This window comes from Pholcus phalangioides, unplaced genomic scaffold (assembly GCF_987345545.1).
Source record: "Pholcus phalangioides strain wild (caught in Gottingen) unplaced genomic scaffold, Ppha-v1.0 ptg000007l_1, whole genome shotgun sequence".
Taxonomy (NCBI): Eukaryota; Metazoa; Arthropoda; class Arachnida; order Araneae; family Pholcidae; genus Pholcus; species Pholcus phalangioides.
The window spans coordinates 40,550,319-40,577,805 of NW_028301600.1; the positions used below are offsets into that span (position 1 = coordinate 40,550,319).

Below are 27,487 nucleotides of genomic sequence, written 5' to 3' on the forward strand. Positions count from 1 at the left end.
TTATATAAAGGAAATGTGAATTTTCCCAATCTGTCAAACTTGCAAAATAATAAAAATGTCAGAACTTCATCATTTGTAATGCTGTATGCCAGAGGTGAAGGACATTGTGCCACAAAAGGGAATTTTCAAAAGATTTCATTAGGTCTTTTTATGGAACTCGTTTGTGTTATGAAGTGAATATCTCTGTTATTTATCGCAATAGGACTTAGTGTCTCATACCTATTGCAAAATTTTTATTACAGTTGCTTCCTGGTTATTTTATTTTTTATTAAATAAATGAGAAGATAGAAATTATGAAGGATCCTAGGTTGTCATGTTACACTTTGTTTAGTGTACGGAAAGTACTACAAATTAATAGTATCCCAGTTATTATCGACAAGTTAGTTATTATCTTAACTTTGGTTAGTTGCTTCACTGACTTTTTATTTATGAATTTGACAGAGACCTGATCACCAACCTATGATTTTGAAATGTTTGACATTATGCCGATAAAGTTTCGTTTTTCCTCTACTTCTCGACACTTATCTAAAAGATATGAGTTATACAAGCAGCTAGTGCTAATCAAAAGAGCTGTGTTTTATCCCCCCATTAATATTTTCAGCCCACCCACTATTTCCAATAACTTTATGCCTATGAGAAAGAGCACAACAGATAACACAATCACAAACCTAACATCTCCACTCGAAGTCTCTTTGTAACCTTCTATGAGCAGCTGGCATGCCAAATACCCTTTTACTGAAATATAGAGTAAGTATGAAAGTAAATTTCCTCCCGGGACAGCTCCCTGAAGACATCTGAGTTTTACAGTTCATATTGGGTTTCACTTACCTCGGTGTACCTTATATTAAACTTTGTTATCTTGGTTCCCAATTTGTTTAATCAATTTTCTTTTCATGAAATAAGTCATTATAAACAAGAAAGCAGGAGATAATTAAGTACAAACAATGGTATGTACATGATGGAATATTATTGAAAAATTATTAATTTCTCAAGGTGATCAGCAACATCCATTGAAATTGAAGGGGAATTTAAAAAATCATAGGTATTCTTTAAAACTGATCACCCTGTGTTATTGTTTTTATATTATAGTATATATGGTAAAAGATAACCTATAAACTAACAATTGAAGTTGATGTATTATACTATGTTCTGAATTTTTCCTTAAGTTCTCAAATTCCAGATTCAATTGATTAGATATGTCACATATATCACATACTCAAGCTGTGGGTTATTTTCTTACCTTGCACTTATCTAATGTACTTCAATTAAAGATGGCTTTAGATAATTTGTGGATGAGATGGTGTTAATACATATTTGAAGTGAATTGTAAAAAAATGTTTTCTAACAGGATAACCCTTCGAGAGGTAACTGAACCCAAGTGACAGGCTGATAATGTCTGGTGATTGACCCTTTCTTCCCAAAAATGTACTTGAGAACAATGTTGCTAGCTATATAACTCCATTGGTTGGAAATTGCCATATGGTGATATATGACCAGAGTTGGTGAGTGGTAAAGTAGCTATATAGATCATAAGCAGAGATAGGTCTGAAGGTCTGGGGGAATGACACAATGATGATCACATCACCAGTACCGGAAATTGTGTTTCTTGTATTTTATTCCACAGAACTCGTGGTTCCGCTAGTAATTTTAAGTTTTTATCATTTCCCTCAGATTTTTTCTTCGATGTTCTTTTGTGCAATATACAGTAGGATCTCGACAACCCGAAAAAAAAGATCAACCAGGTACAGAAAAGCACTAAATTATAGTTCAGTACGGATAGAACAAACTGCAAAAAACATATAAAAAGTTCAGGCTCTGTTAGAGATTTTTTTTTTTGCTGACTTTTCATGACAGACAGCGGCATTGAAGCCAGGGGTGTGGTGGGTGTTTGAGCACCCACAGTATTATGTAGCACCAGTCTCAGCACCCCCAAATTGATTCAGAAATCTAAATATTTTTTATGATCAAGTTAAGCACCCATATACCTCAAAGCCTTTGTTGACGTATTCTGATGCCTTTGATGACAAGAGGTGGGAAAACGGTTTGAATGATGATTACATCAGAAACCAGCATGCAAAAATATTAAATTAGCTTTGAACAAGAAATCGTAGCTTTTATGGAGCCCTTTTCCATCATGCTGCCTTGGGGCGTATAAAAATATAAGAAGCAGTTCAACTATCACATGCTATTCAACTATCATCACCCAGGCAAAACCACCAAGCTTCCGCTATAGAAATTTCTTCCAGTCCGAATGCACCAATATTACCCAGATAAATGCAAAACACAAAGAAAAAAAAATAATAGAACAAAATGTGGAAAAAGAATTTCCCTGAATTATTGGATACTTTCACATTTAACAATGCAAAGCAAACCGAAAGACAAGGAATGTGTTTTGCCTCATTTAGCAAGCTTTCTACAAAAATCTTGGAATATTTAGTTCAAATAAATATTAGTCTTCAAAATTAGCCCAATCTGTTGGTTCTGCTGAATGAAATTGTAAAAAGTTTTTCTTTTAAATACAAACTTACAAAATCGTCGCTGAGTAACTGGCTCAAATTTTTTAAACACCCAGCCCATGGCATGCATAAGTTAAATTTATGCTTTAGTTGTGTATACACGTACACACACAATTGGCCAACAAATCATAACGTCTCCCAACCTGTCCCAAAGAGGGACACAAGAGGTTAACAAAGCCACGCTGGAGTTTTTTTTCATGAGCTGCTTCAATAATTTGGTGACAGTTTCTGTAGAACATTAAATTACACAAGAATTATAGTACATAAAATAAATGGTCTATAGCAGTGTTTCTCAACCGCCGGGCCGTGGCCTGGTACTGGGCCGTGACATCATTCATACCGGGCCGTGACTGATCTACCATTTTCTTTCCCCCCATTCATGTTCCGTTAATCATGTGTTTGACCGGGCCTTCCACTTATAAAATTGAATGAAACCGGGCCGCGGGCTTCCAAAGGTTGAGAACCACTGGTCTCTAGAATATTTGTTAAAAAATATGCATGAATATATCCCTAACCCAGCAGTTCTTAATTTTTTTTACTCATAGAGTAAAAACTTTTTTTTTACCCGTGGGCCTCTTATTTTAATTAATTTATCCTATTTTTTGATTTTTTAATTTTCCTCAACTGGCTGCACAGCCCTGAGAAATGCACATGGAGCACAGGTTGAGAACCGCTGCCCTAACCAAGCTACTAACGAGTGAATCAGCACAAATATAATTAATAACTGGAGGAAGAACTAATAACTAGTTCTCTTAGTACAAACTGTAGTTTTCTGTGTAGATGATGAATGAATTATTGGATTTGGAATAAACCTTAGAACAATGGTTAAATTTCATAGGTTTGAATATATATAATCACAGATGTGAATAATAAATATTTTTTTCAAATAAATTAACAATCTCTTATATACTGCCAAAATATTTTCCTTTCTTTTCAATTACCATGTGGCTATTATGTTTTTTCAAACCGAGTAATCCTTCTTTTTTTAATAAGCTATTCTTTTCGAGCATCGATAAATTTTGAGAGGAAAGGTTTGCATTGTTGCAGGAAGGGACGGTTTGACACCACTATGTACCTGTCACTAACCATACAATGAGAAGGGGGAAGGAACTGGTTACTGGCGAACTAAATATGAGTCTTTGCCGAGATGGGAGTAGTCATCTTTTAACTCAAATATGAGTCTTCACCGTTTAGAAGGTTAAATATTTCATAGAACTTTTATAAAAAAAAAAATTTTGTGCATTTGGAGCAGAAATATTTTTTTTCATGGAAGTTCAACCATATAGTCAGTGTTTAACATTATTTAATCAATGTACGAAGTTTACCAAATGGCAGGAAAAAAAACTTAATTGGCAGTGGTATAAATACTATTAATTTAAACTGTCTGTTAGTATCAATGCCACTTCATCTTGTTAATCTGCTGATTCAGTGAAGAATTTTCCATATGGAAAAAAATGTTTGTTGAACTCCCTTGAGGGTTTGATGAATTCCAGGTGCTGCCATGGTGAGCAAAGTTATCTATAGAGAGAACGATGTCACTCTCCGCTTTTCATACGAAGGATTATCCAAGGATTATCCTGGATTATCCAGGCTTTCGTACTTCGAAAGTTATCTATGTCTGATTACTGAATTGAAGTCTGAGGACAACACAAAAATTCTGCAAATTTTTGTGTTGTCCTCAGTGGGTTTGTGTAATGTGAGAGTGCCTACTAACATGGAAAAGGGATCACCAAAATCTGGGAAAAGTCAAGAACAGCATTGTTTTGTACAATACTAAATACAAAAATATACTTGGCTCTAAAGAAATTTGGCTGGCACCTAAATCTTTTTTCGCTCTGTCAAGCGCTGTCTTCTGTTTTAATAAACAGTGAACTATTTCTAACTGGCTGAATTAAGTCATGGCAAATTTGCTAATCTACTAACAGATCTTTGCCTATAATAGCATTGAAATAAATTGTCAAGTTTACACTTACAGAACCAGAAATTTGTCATTTTGTTTTTCACAAAATTACCTTCATTATTTTGTTTTTCATGAAATAGATACTTTTAACAAAAATAAGGAACATTTTCACACAAAAACAGAACCCTGTAAGAAAATCTGAATGAATCGCTGATCATTCACAAAAAATACTTGCAAAATACATTGAGATTACAGACGTCATTAAGATAACATGTATTGAATGAACAAGCTAAACACATATGGCAGGGCAGTTTTAACTTCAGAGCACAGCATCGGGTGCATGAGAAACTATATGAAAATATGTACTGTAATTTCCAACGAATGAGCCTTGGAAATATATTAAGAATATAATTAAGAATATAATATAATACATATTAAAGAAAAACTGACAAGGAAAAAGAGGATAGGTAGAAACACCATGGTTTTGCATGAGCTGCACACAATTTTCATTCAAGAACTGAAAGAAACACATCAAAATATAATTGAGTGCTCAGTAATTTATTCAAATTGGAAATTGGAATTTTTTAAAATCGGAACATCTGAAAAAAATATTTGATTGGCCAGGGTTTTGAATTAGTTGTAAGAACTATAAATTAAGTTTTAAAGTTGTATAAATCTCATTTTTATTACATGGGAAATTGCAGTAATATGTAATGAACATTAGTTATGGCCAACTTGTAAAGGTCCTAGTATTAGCTCGTAATGTCCAAGATGGCCCTGTGCAAGGGTTGGGTCATTCCTCTGATTTTTCCTTTTCACAGATTTTTTTAGCTCTTTTAAAAAAGCAAGTGTTCAGTCAAGGTTCTAGTGAATGTATAAAACTTTTGAAAAAAAAAACAGGAAGTGTTCGATATATTATATCGGTCTGTAGTTTGTAAGGTGATTTATATCTCCTGCTTTATCAATGGTACTAGGGAATATTTCAGTCTAGTGTAAAAAATTAATTTAATTTTGATGGGGTTTAACACTTTTACTACCACATGGTTAGTATGCAATCTACACTGTTTCGTACTGCAGTCCCATTTCATATGTGAAATGAGAATGTGAACTTTGCCAAAGAAATGGACTGTTTGTCTGGAAGTTATTTTCTTCATTGCTATAGTCAAAGTGTTAATAAGATGTTTTATGTCTAAGGCTGGGATTACACTATAAAAGTTTGATAAAATTTCTTTTATAAAATTTCAAAAATGCAACCAATAAGCGTCTCGGTTACATTTGAGCAAACGTAACTGAGATGCTTATTGGTTGAATTTTTCAAGTTTTATCAAAGAGCTTTTACAAAACTTTTATAGTGTAATGCTGGCCTAAATCATAATTGGTGATGATTTTTAACTATGATTTTGCTTTTAACTGATTTTGCTCTATGGTGTAAGGATGTCATTGAGGTGCAGACAACTGGTTTTTTTGCATGCAGCCTTCAATAATCTGTTTGCAGTAATACCACTTTTTCTGCTGTCACTGAAAATTCTGAACCAAGTAGGCAAACTGTGTGATCTGCGATGTGCTTGAAAACACAAGTTATGGTCATTGCAATGACACTAGGACATCCTCATTCTCTCATAAATCTGCACAAGAGAATCTTTCCATTCACTTTGATAGTGATAATTATACTGGTGCCTGATAGTGGAACTGTTGACATTTAGGGCTGGTGCTACTTCAGACTGCTTTTACCCGCTCCTAGAGACATCCTATCAGTGCCCATCACTTGAATATTGTTGTGTATTCATCTTTTGGGATTAGGCTATTCAAAAACTACTTCACAACAATGCAATGAGAAAATAAAGAACCTGTTAAAATTTAGTCATTCACATACCGAGTCAAGTGCAAAAATCTGCTATGCAAATTTTTTTTTGTGGAGGGCATATTCATCATATCCACTTGCTTTATTTTCTTTTAATTCTCTCATTTCTTTTTGTACATCATCATAGCTTTTGAAGTAATACATATAATTTTTAGGGTTATTCATATTATTTTGCCTCTCTGTACACCCAAGTTTCTTGTTATAAAATCCTTTTTGAATCTTTGCACCAAGTCTTTCAGATTCTGAAAATATGGTAGTATATTGTGTGTACATTCCAATATTATATTTACATTTATGTCTAATACATGTTCATTGCACATTAAAATCATTTTTTTATATGTTATGTCCAGGGTTGTTTGGTTTAAACCATGTGTTTTTTTTAAAAAAAAATGGTTTTTTTCAAAAAATCGCATAAAAGTGGCCTAAATATAATGTTTTCTTCTAAAAAATATCATTGGTTCATTATTAGCCAAAAATGTTTTATTCTTACCACATTTCCTACTCTTGGGGTACATTCTGATTGTATGTCTTTAAATGGTGTAAGATGATATAAGTGGTTTTTTAAAAAAAAACTCATAAAGTGACCTGAATGTAAATTTTCTTTCATATTAAGTATCTTAGTTGCTGAAAATCATATACAGTATTAAAATTTCTCATTCTTACTGTATCTTCTAACTTTGCACTGCATTCTGATACTCTATCTTAAGCAAATCCATGAATGTGAGGATTGCATCACACATATGTGGTGGTGTATTATCTCATAGGCTTTTCCTCCTTCACAAAGAAGCAGCAACAGTAGTGACTTCACTGACATGCTAAAAGCAGGTGGTCTTATAATCCAAAAAGAGACTAGCTGCTCCTTAAGGAAAAATAACAGTGTAATAGTAGTTGCATTACCTCTGACATTTTCATTTTCTTTAAATAGGAAGCGGCACATCTCATACTGTATATTGCCATCACAATCGATATACATAATATTGATTTTTTTTTTTTTTACATATTTTCAACATTACCCCCCAGTTAATCAAGGTTATACTGTACAGCAGTAAAAGCCCAAAATTGGCCAGTTCGTGAAGTGGCCGGTGATTCCTGTCCGAATAATTTTCAGTTTAGAAATTCCTTGGAATATGGACTGGCTCAATTTTTATAAAAAATAATCAGCTATATACAGGGTAATTATAATTAAAGTTCAGATTCCAAAGCACGAATAAGAACTGCTGGTCAGAATAGCTTCAAAATTTGCATGGATCCGTTACATAAAGCAATGAAATTTTCTTTGGCGAAAGAAAAAAAATTCTTTAAAATGTACAAGTAGATAATGCTGTTCTTGGCCAGCGGTATAATCTATTTTGCGCAACCGTATCACTTCGGCACTTCAACCGCATCAGTGTGTGAATAGCAGGGCTGGACAAATCCCAGATGCCGGGTGACTAGAAAATCAGTTTTTGAAAAGTAAAAAAAAAAACATTACTCAGGACTGTTTTTCTTGGGGGGAAACATGCTTCGCTCTTAACGCATTTTGCTGGCATGTAAATTTTTTTTTGATTTGTCCAGCCCTGGTGGATAGCACAACTTTTATCAAGATGTACATTGCAACACTAACAAAGCAGCTGCTGAAGAACACCATTTTGACAATAACAACATAACACTACACCTGGCCGCTATGTTCACCTTACAGATGAACGCTACTATATTCCTTGCAACTTTTGGTTTTGGGGATACCCCAAAATGTTATGTGCAGTGATCGGATTGCAAACTTTGGTGAATTGAAAGCATATTCACATCATTACCATGACATAGGCCTACTCTGATCTGTTGTTGAACAAGCACTTTTGTTCTTCCACCTTGCAGCCAGAACACAGTGGACAACACATTTAACATTTCTTGTGTAAGTTGTGGTTGTTTGTGTAAGTGACTTCATTTTTGTGATTTTTCATGAATTACAAAATCGTGCCATGCTAATTTCATTATCATTTTTCCTTGACAGGCTATCATATTCATTCTGCATGCAAATTTCCCATGTGCTGAATGAGTACAGCATTGTCTAGTTTGCATTTTTAAGTATTTTTCCCCCCTTCGCCATACAAAATCACATTGCCTCAGGAACATTCTTGCAAATTTTCAAGTCATTCTGACACATGGTTTTTATTTTACATTGTTTCGAAATCAGAACTCTAGTTACAATCACCCTGTATATATCGTAAATCATTGCTAATTAATCTGCATTAATTTATGCTTCATTAAACATATTGTATTTGCCTAGTTTTTATCAGTTTTTGCAAAATAGCGTCCTAATTAAGCGTATTGAAAGTAACTGGAGAAAACATCTTTATTATAGAGTTAATAACATTAAGAGAATTCTCAAACACAAAATATTTCCTTGAATTAAACTGTAAAATAACTGCAAAAGTTGGTGTTTATTAAAATGCAAGAAATATTCATAGATTAACTAATATGAGAATTGTGTTAATTACATTAATAAACATTTTATTTTAATTAATTATTAGAAGTTTGAATGATTTTTTTAGAAATTTTGTTTTTAATGTAAATGCTATTATAAAACCAAAAAACTCGTTTAAACCAAAAAAACGAGTTTTTTTATCTTTTAAAAACCGGTTTAAGCCAAAAAAACCAGTTTGTTTAAAAAAAAAAACCAACCCTTTTTTTACCAATTCTGTTCATTTCTCATTTTCTTGATACAGTTCTCCAAGTCTTTCTTATAATTTCTATACTCTATTCCATAGAGTATAAAGTTAAGATGTTCATTAAGATGATGCAAGATGATGTTTGAATATTTTTTATATGTTTTATAAAATTTAATTTTGTGTTTTATTCTATTTTTTTCTTTAGGGCTCAATTACACTGGGCAAGTTTACTACACTCATACTCTAAAGTTGAACAACAAAAATGTTCATTTAAGCAAATTTTTTTATTTCATTTTTTTTCATTGTCATTTACACATTTCATGTGTTGAAGGAAAAGACATTCTTAGGCGGAATCACAAAGAAAATAGGAAATCAAAAATTGTTAATTACAGGTATAGAAAAGAACAATTGCACATTGAGCCACAAAAAGTTCAATGGAAGAGGTCTATTAATATGGAATATAATTGCCCCTACTGGATATACAGGCTCTGCCACGAAACTAGGCTGGAAGAGATCTCTGCAATGGGATAAGTCCAGTGGCAAAGTTCCGGCGTTCATTCATGCATATACAGGCTAGAAAATATCTATCTATACCAATAAGATTATCAGTAGTGGTTTAGGGTGTTAAAGGTCCATTTGTATAAAAGACATGTTTGCAGCTCACATATGCTTTGGAAAGGGTCATGGAAAACAATTAAACATCTTCCAAGGATGTCCAATACATCTCACCTTATAATGGAAACCTTCTACATCAAAAATTCCTAACTTTACAGGAAGAGCAAAACTGGATGGGACATTCTATTAAATAACATAAAAAAAGGATTCATGTTTTTCTCTAATTATCAATTTTACCAATTTTTCTTTCAAAAGCTGTAACAGGTGAGATATGATGTTATCAATCTAAAACTGTCAAAAAGTCATTTTTGAAAAAAACTATTGATGTATATGAGGTTTTCATTGTAAGGTGGTGACATGCTCTATGAGGTTAAGTCAGAAGATCTGGATGGCTATTCAGTTCAAGTCAGTGTTTCGGACTGAAAGGGCAATGCTTGACAACCCAAGCTCTGTGAACTGTTATGTTTTCATACATAAACGTGGCATCAGAACCCAGGGCTACAAGAAATGGGCAAACATATGATGCAAGAATTTTTTCTGGATAGCGCACTGTCATCCTCAGACCTCTAGTGAAAAAATGAAGTTTGATGCTAGTAGGTATTCCTGTCTAGATCATTAAACCATCACTAAGACATGTATTCATGGGTCTGATATCAAGTACTAGGTGTTTTTCACATTTATATCCACCAGGATTTGTTGTGTAAACCAAACCAAGAGTAATCTGTGAACAGCACCATTCCCTCATTGTTGTGGGGTCCAGTGAAGGTGATCTCGACACCAGTTCAACCTTGCTCTATGGTGTAAGGATGTCATTGAGGTGCAGACAACTGGTTTTTTTGCATGCAGCCTTCGATAATCTGTTTGCAGTAATACCACTTTTTCTGCTGTCACTGAAAATTCTGAACCAAGTAGGCAAACTGTGTGATCTGCGATGTGCTTGAAAACACAAGTTATGGTCATTGCAATGACACTAGGACATCCTCATTCTCTCATAAATCTGCACAAGAGAATCTTTCCATTCACTTTGATAGTGATAATTATACTGGTGCCTGATAGTGGAACTGTTGACATTTAGGGCTGGTGCTACTTCAGACTGCTTTTACCCGCTCCTAGAGACATCCTATCAGTGCCCATCACTTGAATATTGTTGTGTATTCATCTTTTGGGATTAGGCTATTCAAAAACTACTTCACAACAATGCAATGAGAAAATAAAGAACCTGTTAAAATTTAGTCATTCACATACCGAGTCAAGTGCAGAAATCTGCTATGCAAATTTTTTGCTGTATGAAAGTTTCCGCTCATGTGCGTCTGTAACATATGCAAATATTGTGGCTTTTAATTTTTTCTGTCGTCCACCATGACAAATTTTTAGTTTTTTTGTTAACTTTTGAGCAGTAAAGTAGAATGTGAGAGCTATTGTGACTAGTGCAAGTATTCACAGCTAATGAACTCACCAGCATGATAATATTATATCATTATTTATATCACAATTACATATTTTTATTATATTTCATTTCTGTCATGTCATTCATTTTTACAAAAACATGAGACAATTTCACTACCTAGGTACTCATTACCTGCAGCATGCTTATAAGCCAGATAGCAAAAATCCTAGCAAGAAGTGAGTAAAGTATCTCATTCTTCAACTTCATTCACCCTTGCAGAGAGAGAGAGCTGCACGTTTACTAGACAGTGCTTTTACACAGAAAAGTTAGTAGTGATGAAATCAATAACCAAGTAGCTAGTAAACTTACCCAGTGTAAATTGAGCCTTTAGTAATGTGGTTCTTTTTTATATATTTTCAGTTTTTAATATTTTTTTTTTATTTTAAGATTTTTTTTTCTTTCTAACCTATTTAAAATTTATTTTGAATGCAATTCTAAGATAATATTAGAATTTATGTTTGAAATAAATTTTTCAAATTATTTTTGTTTTTTGTTTTCTTCAATTGTATATTTTATCTTCTTTAAAAATTGTTTTCTTTTACTGGATTATAATCAGTTATGTGAGCTTTATATACTGTAGATTTTTGTGTAATATTTTGTTTCGTTCTATAGAAAACATGATCGGAGTCACATTCTAGATTTGTTTGTTTATCTTGTTATATTTTTATGTAGGGGAAAAAAAAGTCCATATATTGCCATTATGTCAAGGTATTCGGTTTTTCGTTATCTTCATTATACAAATTGATATTAGTATCAACAACTATTAATGTGTTGTCTGTTTAGTTTTAATTCTTCATTAAATTGTGAAATGTTATATGAATATGAGGCATATATATGGATAAAAATATAAATTTTTTTTCGAAGTCTGAAACATTTGTATATAATTCTTTATGGGCGGTATTCACCGACATGGTTTAAACTGTAGTCACAATTTTTGGATAAGAGATCAATATAGATTGGTTAAAAACCTGAATTTAACCAATCCGTTTCAATCTCTTATCCAAAAATTGTAACTACAGTTTAAACCATGTCGGTGAATACTGCCCTAAATATTATAACTGTTATAAAATCAATATACTTTTTCTATACTAATTTAATTACATTATTTATATGATTTAATACTCCTCCAGATCTATATTTGTTCTGCACTGATGATTTTAACAGTGATAATCATTCATACACACTCTCCAGAGTTATGCAATACTTCACCATCTTCAATCCATATTTCACATGAAAATATGTCTCTTGGCTCATTTAATGTTCTTTCTCAGAAATACTAATAAATTGTCCAAATTTTCTTTTAACCTTTGTATATTTAATATAAGGAATGTTAATGCTTTATTTGTTTTGCTATGGCAATTAATGAAAGTTGGAACTTTTTTTTTTACTTCCCCGAGGTTGTTTACTCTGTATTGTATCAAAGTTTTCAGTATCCATTACTATTTGAACTTACTTCTAGCTTATGTAGTTGTTCTTGATTTCATATTCAGATTATTTTGGATTTTTCATCCCTCCAGAAGATATTTTTAACCATGCTTAACCTAGGGAAATTTATAGTTAAGCCTATTATTGCTTTGCCTCACCATTTGAAATAGATTTTTGTTTTATATGATCAGATATTTGTCTACATAAATTCAGGCATCTCGAAAATCTGGATCTCTTTTGTTCTGTACGATTTTTTCAATCCTTGGCCTTTTGTATTCAAATGATTTTTGATTTTGCACTGTGAAATACTTTTTATTATTGGCTTTGATAATCTAAGAGCACTTTTGACTCAGTTATTTCCTGAATCTCTAGCTGTGGTTTTACTACTTGTATTACTTCATTGATGTTTTTGTTTGGGCTTTGTGAAAGTCCATTGTGTTTAACAAATTTTTTTTTTAGCTTTTGATCTCTAATTCATTCATACAATAAATACATTGACTTTGATTCCTAATCTCAGATTTTCACTTTCTATTAGGAATACTTGGTTTTCGTTACCTTACAATTACTAACCTACAAATTATTTAAAATTTTCAATTTTTTTAAGTTCTTTATCCATTGTGCAGTAGTTCAGTTAATGTAATGATGTCTTACATTTTCTTTTCAATTCTTTTTTTAATCATTTTTTCTGTAACTTTTTCAGTATTTTTTTTATTTCTTGTTCAAGTTTCTGTTATAAATTTCTCCATCCTGCCTAATCTGCTTTGAATGCCAAACGTTTACTTCCAATTTGTATTTTTTCTCATAAATAGTGACTCACCATTTCTTTATTCACCTTGTTGTTGTCATAATCATTTTCCATTTCTACATTTTCTTTGTTCCCTGAATTTATTCTATTTAAACATATTTATATCATTATCCAAGTTCAAGTTTTTTCACTGTTTAAAACTATATTTGCAACTGTATTTCAGAAGCTTTTGAAAACATATTTGTGAACATTATATGATGTGTTATCATTTCTGTTATATGGCACATTGCTGTATATCTTTTAAAAGTATTCTGCAATACAGCTATCTAAATCACGGGTGGCCAAAAGCTGGCTGGTGGGCCGCATTTGGTCCGTGAGGTGATTTTTGCAGCCCGTGACTAGGTAAAATTACTGTGTATTGAATCAATTTTCTTATTATTTAAGCCATTATTTTCCACAGCAGACCTGATTAACAGGCTATTTACATTCATTACTTCTAGTGACAATAGCAATTAGCTATGTTCTCATCACACTGCCTTTTCATACGCACATATTGCTCTTGTTATGGGTATTTTTACCCCATTCCCCTTTCCGCCACCTTGTTGAGCAAGCTGCCTTTTTGTGGCCTCTGTATTTGTAGCTGAATGTATATTTGGTGTTTTACTCACAGCTACAAAACTTTTTTGAAGTGAATGCCAACTCACAATGGCGCCTCGTAATTACAACCGACTATAGGCTACGTAGACCCCAATAATTCCAAAGAGTAAATATGTTTCATATGGGATGGTCAAGTTCATATTGTGCCATTGAACAAGAGTGTTCCACACCCAGACGTGATGATTTTTTGTGTCGAAAACAGAGAAGCAGTCATCTCTAAATTTCGACACAGGTAGGTGACAATCCACGTTGAAGCACACTAACATTTTCTCAAATCAAAATACCAATATTCGGTTCCGAGAAGGTAACTTAAGATTGCATGTATCACAAATTTGGTTCCATGAAATCTCATGGACTTGCAGGAACACCAGGTAATGGTGCCTGCGTGCATCCTTTCACATCTACAGGTGGTCTACCTGGTCCATACGAAGCTAGTACATTTTATCTTGGTACCATCATGGATTTACCCATGATAGTCAATACTATCTACTTGACTGGCTTTTGGCTTCCTTTCCATCCCAATAATAAAACTTCTCTCAAAGTCTGTCGTGCATGAATGAATTCCTTGAGTGTCTATTTGACCCGTTCGGCCCCACTGGTTGCTAAATCAGGAGTAAGAGATAAGAATAATTGTTGTCAATTTCAAACTATGGATACAGTTAAATAGATTAATTTCCAAAAGAAATAAAAAAAAAAGTAATTTTTTATGCATTGCATCTACTAGGTGGAAACCAGAAAAATAATATATATATTTATCAGTTTATGAATAAAATGGAACCCAGGGTAAAATTGTAAGTTTTCTGGATAATTTTAATGGTTTGGCTTATACATCAGAGTGTTGTCCCTGATGCTGCCTGTGACGCTGTAGCTAACTATTATGTTGTCCCTTGAACACAGTGAGAAGTTGGCCACCCCTGATCTAGATCATACTCTCATAACCAAACTACTGTCAATTGCAATATCTGTTTAGGTAAACGTTTTCAAACTGCCCTTCATTGTTATTTTTCAGTTTAAAATTTTCCTTAATTTTAAATTTTTGTTAAGTCAAAGTATAACTTGAAGTTTTGCATCTGCCTCTGCAAATTGGGTTAATTAAGATTTGACTGTAATTACCCTAACACAAATGCACCTAGACATGAGATCAAAATGATCATGTGATGATCTTAACTCATTTTCTGATATTGTTGTATGCAATAACTCTGAATACAACTATGTGATGGAATCATACTGAACTCATCCCATCTAAAATTAAAACTGAATATAGGAACTGTTGTCTTACAGCCTTACTGATCACAATAGTTTATTGATTTTCAGGTTGCTTTTAAAAACTTTGTTACTCAGTGAAAATACTCACAAACTGATGCAGATATTGTGGGAATAGCCAATACAGACACATTTTGTAATTATATGAAATTTATTCAAAAATGACTCCTTGATTTATGTTGCTTTTTTTTCTTTTGATTTTTAACTTTCGGTTTTCCCACAAAATATCGGGAGGAAATGTTGAAATGGGGTGGGAGTGAATATATATTTCATAAATTAAGCAAATAAAAACAATTTGGCTCTCTTTATTAACAAAATTGATGATATTTTTATGTCTTTATCTTTCAGTTCACTGTTGCTAAACATGGCAATGAGGACCAGTCAGAACATATAACATTCTTTTGAACTTTTTATATACCACTGACAGTGCAAAAACTTTTACATGATAACTGTTGTTAATTACTTTTTTAATTATAAAATGTTCTAATATTAATTTATGTGAATTTTTTTCTTAGTGAGTCCATTTTTTTGTCAGTTTTTCATTCAGGTGTTTGAATGTATGATGTTAAAATAATATATATTTTGTGCTTATGCTGATTTCTCTAAAGTTGGTGTGTTACAGCGATTCTTACCCTAATTTAATTAATGCTATTTACAGGTCTCGTGCTAGTTGTATTGAAGCAATAATTCCTAGGCGTATTAGTTACACATTTGTAAGTTGGATTTTATTCAACTTGGAACTTTTTCTTTTGTCTTTACTTTAGAACATGTAAAAGTACCTATTAGCTATAGATTTGTGGTATTGCAAGTGAAATACACACATGCAGAAGAACTTCTATTTCTGCAATATTGGTGTGTATCAAACTGATTTTTGTTCTATACTTTTTAACCTTCCATGGCACAATACAGAACATTATGAATCAAAAATGATGTGATGCATCTACAAATACAAAGGTTACAATAGGCAAATTGCCCAATGAGGTGGCTGAAAACATTATGCCCATAAAAAATATGGATGTCAAATATAACCAAATACAGCAACCCAGTATAAACTTGTACATCACCAAAAAAACTAATAATATATAATACACTGCCCATAAAAAAGATTATAGTTGTCTTATCTAAGTATGAATAGCTTCTCGATTTATCCCACTATGTCTATCATACTTCTTTTTAAATGTATCGATTGTGTTAAAATTCACAACCCCGGAAGATAAGCTATTCCATTTATTAACAATCCTATTAGAGAAAAAATCCCTGTGACACCACAACATGGAATTGTCCAATACTAAACAATGCTGGTGTCGTCTTGTCAAAGCAGTTGATTGAAAGTGTATTAATGACTCGTGATCCATCCTTTTTGAAAATTTTAAAAACTTCGATCATATCCTCCTGACATCTCATTCTTCCAATATACACATACTGAAGAAATCAAAAATCACAAACATAAAAAAAAAGTTGATCCCCAATCCCAATCTAATACAACCACTTCAACAGTTTACCATATTGGACCTGATTGAATGCCTTCTGGAAATAAAGATGACTACATAGACTTTTTTGCCATTTCGCAAAGCCTTAGTCATGTGATCATAGAAGCAAAGGAGGTTGGTTACAAATGCAGGGGTGGGAACTCTGCACCAATTGTGCCACACTGTGCCAAAATTAACATCTCGCGCCATCCTGCTCCAATAGTATGTTTTCATATTTTTCTGTGCCAAATAGTCTATTTTGCCTCAGTATGCCCAGAATTTTGGAAAAGGACACCAAAAATTGCGTTCCTGCTTGCCGTGAAACTATTCTTTCAGAGAAGAAATTGTTTTATTCCTCTGTACCACTTCCCCCACCTCCCATTTTCCGTTGTTGCGTAATCTTGTGACCTTGAAAAATGGAGATCTCTGTTGGAAAGTAGTTTGACTACTGCAAAGTACAGTACTGTATTGGGGAAAAACTTGAGTGCTAATTATGTGTGTTTTTCTCATGCTATGCAAAAAGCGATAGAGATTTTTTTTTTCATTCAAACGAAAATTTTCAATTCAAAAATATTTAATTTTTATTTATCCTTCGCAATTTAACCCCAAGACAGGTTTTTTTAAGTGCTACAAACATGCCAATCTGATAATCCATCCGGTCTCTTGGTGAGAGTTGCCGCGGGTCCAGAAAAATTTGTGAAATTAGAGAGATGGCAAATTTTTTTTTTTTTTTGGATTTTTCTGGCAAGTTCCGCACTCTACTTTATATCCAAAAATCAGATTGGGATAACTGCGACCCTGTATTTAAACTATCGGCTCTTCTCATCTGGCTTTCCATCGCAAGAACCTGATAATATCAGTAATCGTGCAGCTGAAGATGGTTTACAATGATCTTTCAACTTTAAAGTGCAAATATGAGTCAGTTTCCATTTTTAAAATAAAAGGAAAAAGTCGCCACCTCAAACAGCAGAGATTACTATAGTCAATCATCATTGCGTCAAATCCTGATGTTTTGTGAAAAGAAAATTTTCATTCCACGAGAAAAGAGCAAGTCTGCCAAATTATGAATACTCATTTGGCAATTTCACCAAACAATGAGTGTTAAATTGCCAATATCGCCAAATAACGAGTGCGGAATCACCAAACATTCCGCACTCATTATTTGGCATCCTAACAATGTAATTATTAATTTATTAATGTAATCGTTATAATTTAATGATTCTGTAATATAATTCTAACAGAATAAAATGTATGATATACATTATATATACAGGGTGATTCACAACTCAACATACAAACTTTAGGGGAGGTAGAAAACACAAAAACACACCACAAAACAGAATCATGTAGGAATGTATGACCGGAATCCCCATCCTGATTAGTTGGAGGATAAATAAAGATGCAGAAATCACGTCTGTTCAGGTATTCACGTCTATTCACATACATCTGTGCCGCAGCCTTTCCGTTCCCTTCAGCTGCACCATACACAAGGCGCATGTTCACCATTTCAGAATTTGTAAATTGCTGCATGCTCTCCATACGCAATCAGAACTTCAAATGACTAGTGCTGCATTCCAACTACAGCGCTGGTGAACAGTGCCCTCCAGCTGATAATAGCACCCTCAAGTATGCATAACTGTAGATCATAGTCTCCCAAACTTTTTGTTCCCATCGCCCCCTTCTTCAAATTTTTTTTTCTCTCATCGCCCCCCAACTCAAATAAACCCATAGGATCCTATGTTAAATCAGTTGGTTCTATCGCCCCCTTGGACCATTCCATCGCCCACTTTGGGAAACACTGCTGTAGATGGTAAGAGATGGATGAACCTTTAGCACTTTTTGTGAAACTTGTGCACGTACTGTCCTCATGTAAAGTATTGATAAATAAAGCTAAATCGCTATCCTCCAGCTGATCAGGTTGGGGTTTCCTCATAGGCGGAGATAGACTTGGTAGTCTGGGGGCCACGATGATGATGATGATGTCAATTGATATATACATTAGATCAGTCGACTCCACCTTTGACGCTGGGCCCCCATTCCCCCCCCCCCTTTATTTCCGCCCATGGGTTTCCTGTCATACATTCCTATGTGATTCTGTTTTATTTTTGTGTTTTCTACCCCCACCTTAAAAGTTTGTATGTTGAGTTTTGAATCACCCTGTATATCAATCAATATACTGTGTGTATTGGGAGTGGGAGAAATCTGCAACATTTCCAGAACTTTTCAAGTTGTGGCTTGACACCTGCGTACTTCCCAGTGGTAGTTAGCTAAATACGACTTTCTGTGGTTTTAAATTTCAAGTTTGTTGCTCTTCCTTTGGAAAAAAATACATGTTGCTATTGCAATCAACAGACTTATAACACAAATATATACCCAGTTACATATCCACACATCACGATTTGAAAGATGGGTGGCACCCCCAACTATTGTACACAAAAGTATAAAATATCAAAAATTCAGATTTTTCAATTGTACATGTTACTAATTTTAGGAAGAAAAGAAATTGCAAACTTATTATAGAATATTTTCAGCCCATTTAAACTGCTGTTGTTCTAGACAGCAAATAATGCCCTCAGCAAGCAAAAAGTGTCATCTTAAATAGACTAATGTGAAAAATTTGTCAAGAAAATGTGGCCGCTTTTTTTTAAAAATACATTTTTGTGGTTTTTTTCCTTTCATTTTTGTTATCAATCCCAAATATTGTTGATATTGTTGCTTTTCTTTTCTTGTGACATTGTGTTGCTCCAATTTATACATCTTTGCTCTATAACTTAATTTTTGCTGCTCCAAATCCTATACTTTGCTGCTCTGAAAATTGCTCCAAAATGGACTTCATCTCTTCCCATCCCTGCACGTGACTTCCCTTCCTGAACCTATGCTGTTTTTCCAACAATATGTTATTCTGGTTCATTCCACTTCATCAATTGCCTTTTGATTAATTATTTCCAAAATTTTCCATAGGGAGCTTGTCAGACTCACTCGACGATAATTCTATATGGTCATTTCTCTACTACCCTTTTTAAATATTGGAACCACATTAGCAAGCTTCCAATCCCCTGTGACAATACCTTCAGCAACACTACTTCTGTAAATCTGTGCAACTGGCCCCAACAGTTCATTAGCACATTCCCTAAGGACCCTAGGATAAATATCTTCTGGTGCTTTGCTTGCACATAAATTTTTTAGAAGTTTTAGGACTTCCACATCTTCCACCTGAATATTGTTGATGGCTTTATCACCCCATGACATATCTGTACTTTGGATATCGCCTCTATTAAAAACTGACTCAAAAAAGTCTTGAATGCACTACACATGCCTGCATTGCTCACTACCCTAGATCTTTTCATTGAAAGGGGAAAACTGTCCCTTTACATCCATTGTTGACATACTTGAAAAATAATTTAGGGTCAGTGCCAATGTTATCTGCCAGCCTAGAGATTCAGCTTTCTTTTTACTTTCCCTAATCACCCTCTTCAAATACCCTTCTTTTTTAGTAAATGTTGGCAGGTTGCCTGTTTCACTTTTATACTCTCTAAATGCCCTTTTCTTTTCGAGATACATATTACACATTTGTTCTGTGAACGATGGGGGGGGGCAGGGGGGGGCATCAAACAAACACACTTTTTACAAACGATGGGTGCATGCAAAACAGCGGATAGTTTTCCAAAATTCTTCCCATTGATGTACCACACTGATTCCAAGTGGTCTTTGAAAACAAGGAGCCATTCTTCTGTTATCAGCTTTGCTTGAAGAAAAGTTAGAGAAAGTTAATAACACAATGTGTGTGATCACTAGAAGAAAACTCCTCCCCCACTGAAATATGTTCAGGGCTCGGCACGGGTCACTTTTTCCCCTAAAAGTCACTTTTTTAGAAGCTGGTCACTTTTATTACCTATTTTCGGGCCCAGGTCACTTTTTCCACTTTTTTTAGCAAAAAAACCTCGGTCTCGCGCGCTTTTCGGGTGTCAGTGTTTTTCTTTTCTTCAAGGACGAACTTTACCGGTTCAAGGTCGCTAATTTTCTCCCTCCCTTCATTGAACTACGATCGTACAAGGAACCCATATATATATATATATATGAAGGCGTCTTTATCTTCCCGGGAGCATACCGTGTGACGTCAGCATAACTTGATTTCAAGGCGCTTGGAAAGAAAGCTCCTTATAGTTAAGAGTCGTCATTTTATGGAAAAGCCGATCGGAAAAAAATAGCGTATTTACAACAAAGAATTTTTTCCCCTCCTCTACTACCATTCTTTCTTATTTCCCCACTCGTTCTTTCATTTTCATCTTATTTTAAAATTGATCCTTTATTTTATTAGTTTTAAAAAGTTTGTCCTAAGGGCCGAATTCCTTTCTTGGAGCATCGAGCAAGTTACATTTGTTGTTTGTTCTATCGTTACTTTTATTAATTTTTTTTAACATTTGAAATGACGATTTAAAGGCTCATTTACATTGAGCGAGTTTATAAAGAGAGCCCGTGCAGAAATTAACTTACGCGCAGCGGGAGAATACCAAAGCGCGCATATTAAAGATGCATACTATTAATACGTATTAAGCGTATTATTAGTACGCTTTGGAGAATACTCTTGTAGCTGGCCAACGTTAAAGAAGCTCGCAAGTATTTTGAATTTACTTAGAATAAAAAAAAAAATCATCCGACTGAAAATCGCGATCTATCTAGAAATAAAATTCGTACTATTTTTCTAACTGGATTTAAATCTCAGCAAGAAACCGTAGCCCCAGATATGATCGAAAGGAGAACTGTTTATAAGATCACAGAATCCTGCAATTCAACGTTTATGGAAGGATGACGTCACTCTCTGCTACCATACGATGGTTTTTAACAACTGGCTGTTGCGAAGATATATTTTGGAAAGAGAGAAAATTCAACTGCCCCTGCTGGGAATCGAACCCACGTCCTTTCACTTTCCGGTTGAATTTTCTCTTTCCAAAATATATCTTCGCAACAGCCAGTTATTAAAAACCTTCGTGTGGTAGCGGAGAGTGACGTCATCCTTCCATAAGTCTCCATCTAGTGGCAGCGTCAGCAGTTGTGAGCTTGGCCTGAGTCTGGTCTGGCCGTCCATGTACGGTCCTTTTCAGTGTACACGAGCTCCAAGGAAAGATTGAGAGATTCGTTGCCTCTGTAGTCTAGTGGGTTCACCCGGAAAGTGAAAGGACGTGGGTTCGATTCCCCGCAGGGGCAGTTGAATTTTCTCTCTTTCCAAAATATATCTTCGCAACAGCCAGTTGTTAAAAACCTTCGGATTCAACGTTTATTTAACCAAATCAGATGAAAATTGGTCATCAGGCTGATGAAAACTCAGTTAACGTGCATGCGAGCCGTACATAGAGGTGGATTTAACGGTGGGCACAGCGACCGCGCCTTTGGCCCCTACTTTATACTTTTTTCATAATTTAAGGGGCGTAATATTAATTTTTTTTTATGCCCGGGGCCGTCAACAACTGACCTTTATCCGCTTCTGGCCGTAACTTAATTTAGAGCATCTTCACGATGCTGATTGTTGACTTAATATCGACATATTGCGCTCCATTCTCGGTGTTGTGTAAAAAAAATCCCCTTTTCAGACCTCGGAAGTTATTACAACGTTTTTGTCTCGAGTCGCTGTTATGACCGCAATAGGAAAGGGCGGGGTCTGGTTCCACGGGTGTTGAACGAGGAAGGGTGCCGAGTTTACTCTTTTTTCCGTTATTAAAAATGGATACCGGCCCCGGGCGATAGTAAATTTTCGTTCGTACTTGCGGCCCGGGTTGCTACATACCGTGATCAAATCCAAAACAAGGGGGGGGGGGCAATGCCTCGAATGGAATTTTTGATGGAATGGTATATTTAAGAAAAGGAAATAAATTCCTTTGCAAAATTATCGAATTTCACAGTCAAGGGGCAGTAAAATTACATTTCCTCTCCAGAAAAAATATCGTATTACGGCCATGGTAAATCGGGTGCCCCGGGTGGGGGCGAATTCACTGCTTTTGTTCTTTGAAAATTACGGGAGGAGTCCGAGCTAACGTGGCGACTTTTTTTCGCGCTAAAATAAGTAGCCCTGACAGCAGCATCCATAAACTCTATCAACCGCATTTATAAACCCCGTATGTCGTTGATTCGATTTTTGTGTTCATTTTATCCTAATTTTCCGTATTTCCCGATATATTTCTATCGATTTTCGCATATTGCCGCATATTTGGTTGATTCATGTTATAAATTATATATTTTTTTGTAATTTTATGTGCCCTTTGTCAGCCATCTTGAATTGATCGCCGCAAAACGGCGATTGGTTGGCGAGGAAAAAAGTCGCCACGTTGGTGCTTACAAGGTTCATGGGAAATTTACCGGGGAAGACCGCGGAGTCTTTTTCTGTTAAAAATTACGGGGGGGGGGCAAAATTATATTGTTTCTGGGTAAAGTAGTAAATGTTTTTTTTGCAAGGGTGTATGTTGTGTGTAAAAAAAAAGGAAAATATATATTTAAAAATTTTTCTCTCAAAAACCAAACAATTTCAAAACTGATTTGTTTTCTCCCTCACCCAAGGGCAGTATTATTTTGGAGCCTCCTCTGCCTGTAAAAGAGTAGACCCACCCACCCTTCCCAGTCCTCCAGCCATAGGTGCAGATAGACTTGAAGGTCTTAGAGATGCGGCAGATGACAATTGATATACATCATTAGGCTCTGCCATTGACGTTGGCGGGGGATGGATTTCCCTCCCTCAACGTATAAGGGGCCGTTCAAGTATTACGTAAGCAAATTTTTAGCCATTTTTGACCCCCCCCCCCTTGTCAGCAAAATTTCGTCATCAGCTCTGCCCCTCTGAATCCTAACTCATATTTTCATAAAGGGTGGTTGATGACGTAAGCATTATCGAAACCCCCCTTGTCATCAAAAGTCAGCAAGTCAGAAACACCCCCCTCCATCGATGATGACGTAATACTTGAACGGCCCCTAACAATTAAAATAATTTAGTTAATTTAAATAATTTATTTAATTCAGTAGTTTAAGTAATATTTTAATTTAATAATTTAAAATAATATTGTTAAAAATGTAATTTTAGTTTTTTTTTTTAAATCAATCATTATAGTAAATTTCTTAAAATTTGTTGGAAGATGTTATACAAACCTAATTATGTAAATCAATTTGTACTTAGTTAAAAAAAAGAGTTTGAGTACATTTTGTATACTGTCATTCATAGCATAACATAATGAAAAATCCACTAGAATGTAGATGGGACAAATTCTCTCATCAAATTTTGTGTTATTTCATTTTTTTTTCCTTCTTTGAATGTGAAAATTTTTTCCCGTTTTGAAGTTTTTCCTGCTTAAATTGATTTTAAGATGGGTTGTGGATAGCAATATGGGGCCATTCAAGTATTACATAAGCAAATTTTTAGTCATTTTCGACCCCCCCCCCCCCGTCAGCAAATCGGAAACCCCCTCCCCCCATCTATGTGATGACGTAATACTTGAACGGCCCCTATGGGGGGGGGGAAAGGCATTACTACTGTTACTTAGAAAGGATGTAATGTTACTCTCTCACACATAGTTTTTGATAAATTTGATAAGTTATTCAAAACTTTTCTGGTTAGCAGAATGCATTCGAGTTTGATTTATTTCACACTGCTATATGTAAAAAAAGCAATTTCGATGAGCTCCATTGAAATACAAAGTTTAGTGAAAACTAAATTCATTCAATTTGGTAATAATCAAAATTCATTGCCCATTTGGTCTCTTTCTAAAATTATTTTGGTCACTATTGGGTCACTTTTCAAACATTTTGGTCACTATTTGGTCACTTTTTTAAATATTTTGGTCACTATTTTCACTAGTTTTGAGGCCATGATCCGTGCTGAGCCCTGTATGTTCAACAGGTTCCTCGGAACTAGTGAGAACTACATCCAAAACAGAAGTGCCCCTAGTAGCTTCTGATACCTGCTGATACAAAAGTTATCATGCACCAACTTAAGAAAGCCATTCTCATATATTGATCTCTAGCCAATAAGTTCTCCCAATCAATACCCAGGTAACTGAAATCCCCTAATGTGGCAACCCTCTTATGCTTGTAAGAAATTATTTGTGTAGGAAATTTCCTCATGATGCTTTTTGTTTTCAAGCTCAACCCATGTAGTTTCAAGATCCTTACTCTGTATGTTGCAATCTTGAGCCTGCGAACATGATTTTATGTAAATCAAGATCCCACCTTCTTTCCTACCAGATCTGTTTTTGAAAAAGTATTACAGTTTCCAAAGCAGAATGTTTTGCATTGTTCTGCAACAAACCCTCGACTGACTGAAAATGTTTTGCGGTAAAAATCCCCAAAATATTGTGTTTTCTAAACTTGCCTTAAAATTTTTCCAGATAATGTGAATCTCCCTCCCCTCTCAAGCAGATAATAGTAAGTCCCAGTACTCTGAAAGAAACTTGCGAATTCTCGCTCCGACCTGATTTGTTTCCACCCACAAGAGTTTCCTTCCAGAACCTTTTGCCTATTAAAGAATGATTCAAACATCTATCTCTTTCCTTGAATGACAGTAGCGCTCAAAACCACAGAAGTCCCTATGCACTTCTTCAGTTCCCTAACCATATAATCCCTGATAATTACACCACTATCACCCTCTACCTCATCTACAACCACCACCCATTCCCCCTCTGAATTGCTCTTTGTTGTTTGTGGAGATTACTTTTTTGTTGACAGGTGACTCTGTTATTCCTGGGGTCTCCAAAACCCTAATCTACCAGGTGTAAGTCCAAAAATGTTTGATATTAATTGAGAATGAATGAGAACATCATGAAAGCATTCCTATTCTAAGTTACAATTATTTATACAAAAATTGACACGTTTTTAACACAAATAAAATTTAATTGGTCGAATGGTCGACGTGTTTCGGCTCTACAATGGAGGCCATCATCGGGACCTTGTGGTCAGAATTCACACAAATTAGTCGTGGAGGGGTGATGTTTATGTCTGGCTGTCCAGAGAGTTCGTCTTTGTATTTGCTGTGTCTGAGTAGTCTTTGGATGTCAATTGGGGCACCATCTGTTGCAAAGTGTTGAAAATTCTGTCTCAACTGAGGTTAATAAAGCCTGTCCAAGCTGACGAAATAGGTGGCGTGTTCCTTTCATCATTAACAAGGAAATCCTGGCACATTCTGATGAAATATCCCTCGAGAAAATTCAGTTCGGAATTATGTGTTGGTTTTTTTAAAAACAGACGCTTTATCAAAATCAAAATTATGTGAAAGTTGCCAACAGTGTTGGGCAATAGCCTAACTATTTGTCTGTCCCTTCTCAACATGCTTTTTGTGTTTGAGAACTCGAATATTCAGATTTCTCCTAGTTTGGCCAATATACCCATTTTCGCAATTCTTGCATGGGATGAAGTAAATACCCGATTCTTTGAAGGGTGAGATAGGATCTTTGAGTTGGGAAAAGGTCAGTTTATTTGTTGGCTGGAATATTGTATGGAAGTCAAATTTCTTTAAGATAGATGAGATCATGAAACTTTTGAAGAATCGAATGGAGGAACGACAGTTCTATTAGAAAACCTTTTTGAGTCAGCTGGGAGCAAGTTCGTGGTGTGTGTCTGGGTCATTTTTTTGAGGATCTTGTCGATGATAAAAGGTGAAAAACCATGATTGGAAGCGACGCCATGAAGGATATAGAGTTCATTCTGGAGGGAGGCTAAATCACTACAAAGTTTTAGTGCTCGATGAACAAAAGAAGAAAATGCCGAAAGTTTCTGATTGGGAGGATGAAAGAATTTTGCATGTAGTTGGCATGGAGATAGTGAATGGCTTACGATACACAGATGTATGAAATTCTGTGTCTGTCTTTTTAACGAACACATCGAGAAAAAAGGCAGTATATTCTTTTTTTTTATTTCATAGGTGAATTCAATATGTGGGTCAATAGAATTCATAAAATTGAATAACTCAGTGACATTAACATCAGTCTCATCAACTAAGGTGAACGTGTCATCAACATACCTGATCCAAAGTTTGAAGTGGCGGGTTTTCAAAAGTTTTGTTTCAAAAAAATCCATATATATGTCACTGAGGATAGGCGAGAGTGGGTTGCCCATGTCAAGACCTTCTGTTTGGTGGTAAAACTTTCCAAAAACTGAGAAATAATTGTGTGATACACGAAGTTGGGTGAGTTGACATATTTCATCGATTTCAAATGAGAAGTGGAATTCTTGCAGACGTTGTTTCAGGAAGAAAATTACTCCACTGATAGGAATGTTAGTAAACATGGATTTGATATCAAAGGAAATCATTGTAGCGTTGTCTGGTTGAAGGCTGCAGATGATGGAAACGAATTCTAAGGAATTCTTTACTGTAAAACAATGCTTTTTGTAAAGAGGCAACAAAAGTTTGATGATGAATTTGACAAGTTGATGCGTAGGTGATCCAATGCAAGAAATTATAGGTCTCACTGAAAATGAAGGTTTTCACCAACCACCAGTTTGCAGTGAATAGCCTGTTTTATTTATTTATTTATTGTAGGGTACAGATATAATGAAAAAATAGTTTGACTAACAAAAATAGGTGATTGATGGTACCTATTGATGGTACTATAGGCGATTGATGGACAGTGGCTGTTGTGGCGTTGTATTTGTATTTGTATACCTTGATAAAATGAAAAACCATTTTCATGCCCTACCCTCAGAATGTTTTGACAATACGCCCCCCACTGGTTTTCTTACTTTATTTTCAGAATTTTTCATTGAGAGGCCTCCCCATTATTGCTCTAGTAAAAAATGAATATATTGGAATGTATGTTTTTTTTTTTTTTCTTCAGGAAGCACATGATGCTGAAGTGAATGCAGCAGTTTGGTTTTCATGTGGGACTAAACTCGTAACTGGAGGTGGTGATAGGAAAATCAAACTTTGGGAAATTGCTACTGGTTTGTTTTATGTTTTCTAAGTTTATTTAG

General features: G+C 34.8%; 1 protein-coding gene across 3 annotated transcripts in view; it reads left to right on the forward strand.

The window, feature by feature from the left end:
- Positions 1 to 27,487, forward strand: part of LOC149085287 (autophagy-related protein 16-1-like) — an 83,155-nt gene that overhangs the window by 21,039 nt on the left and 34,629 nt on the right. For 2 of the 3 annotated variants that reach the window (XM_089233219.1, XM_089233221.1), the window contains 3 exons: positions 11,657 to 11,692; positions 15,733 to 15,787; positions 27,352 to 27,457. In XM_089233219.1, coding sequence (XP_089089345.1) covers positions 11,657 to 11,692; positions 15,733 to 15,787; positions 27,352 to 27,457 — 197 coding nt within the window. The remainder of the gene's footprint in view (positions 1 to 11,656; positions 11,693 to 15,732; positions 15,788 to 27,351; positions 27,458 to 27,487) is intronic. The other variant, XM_089233220.1, reaches the window with a different exon arrangement.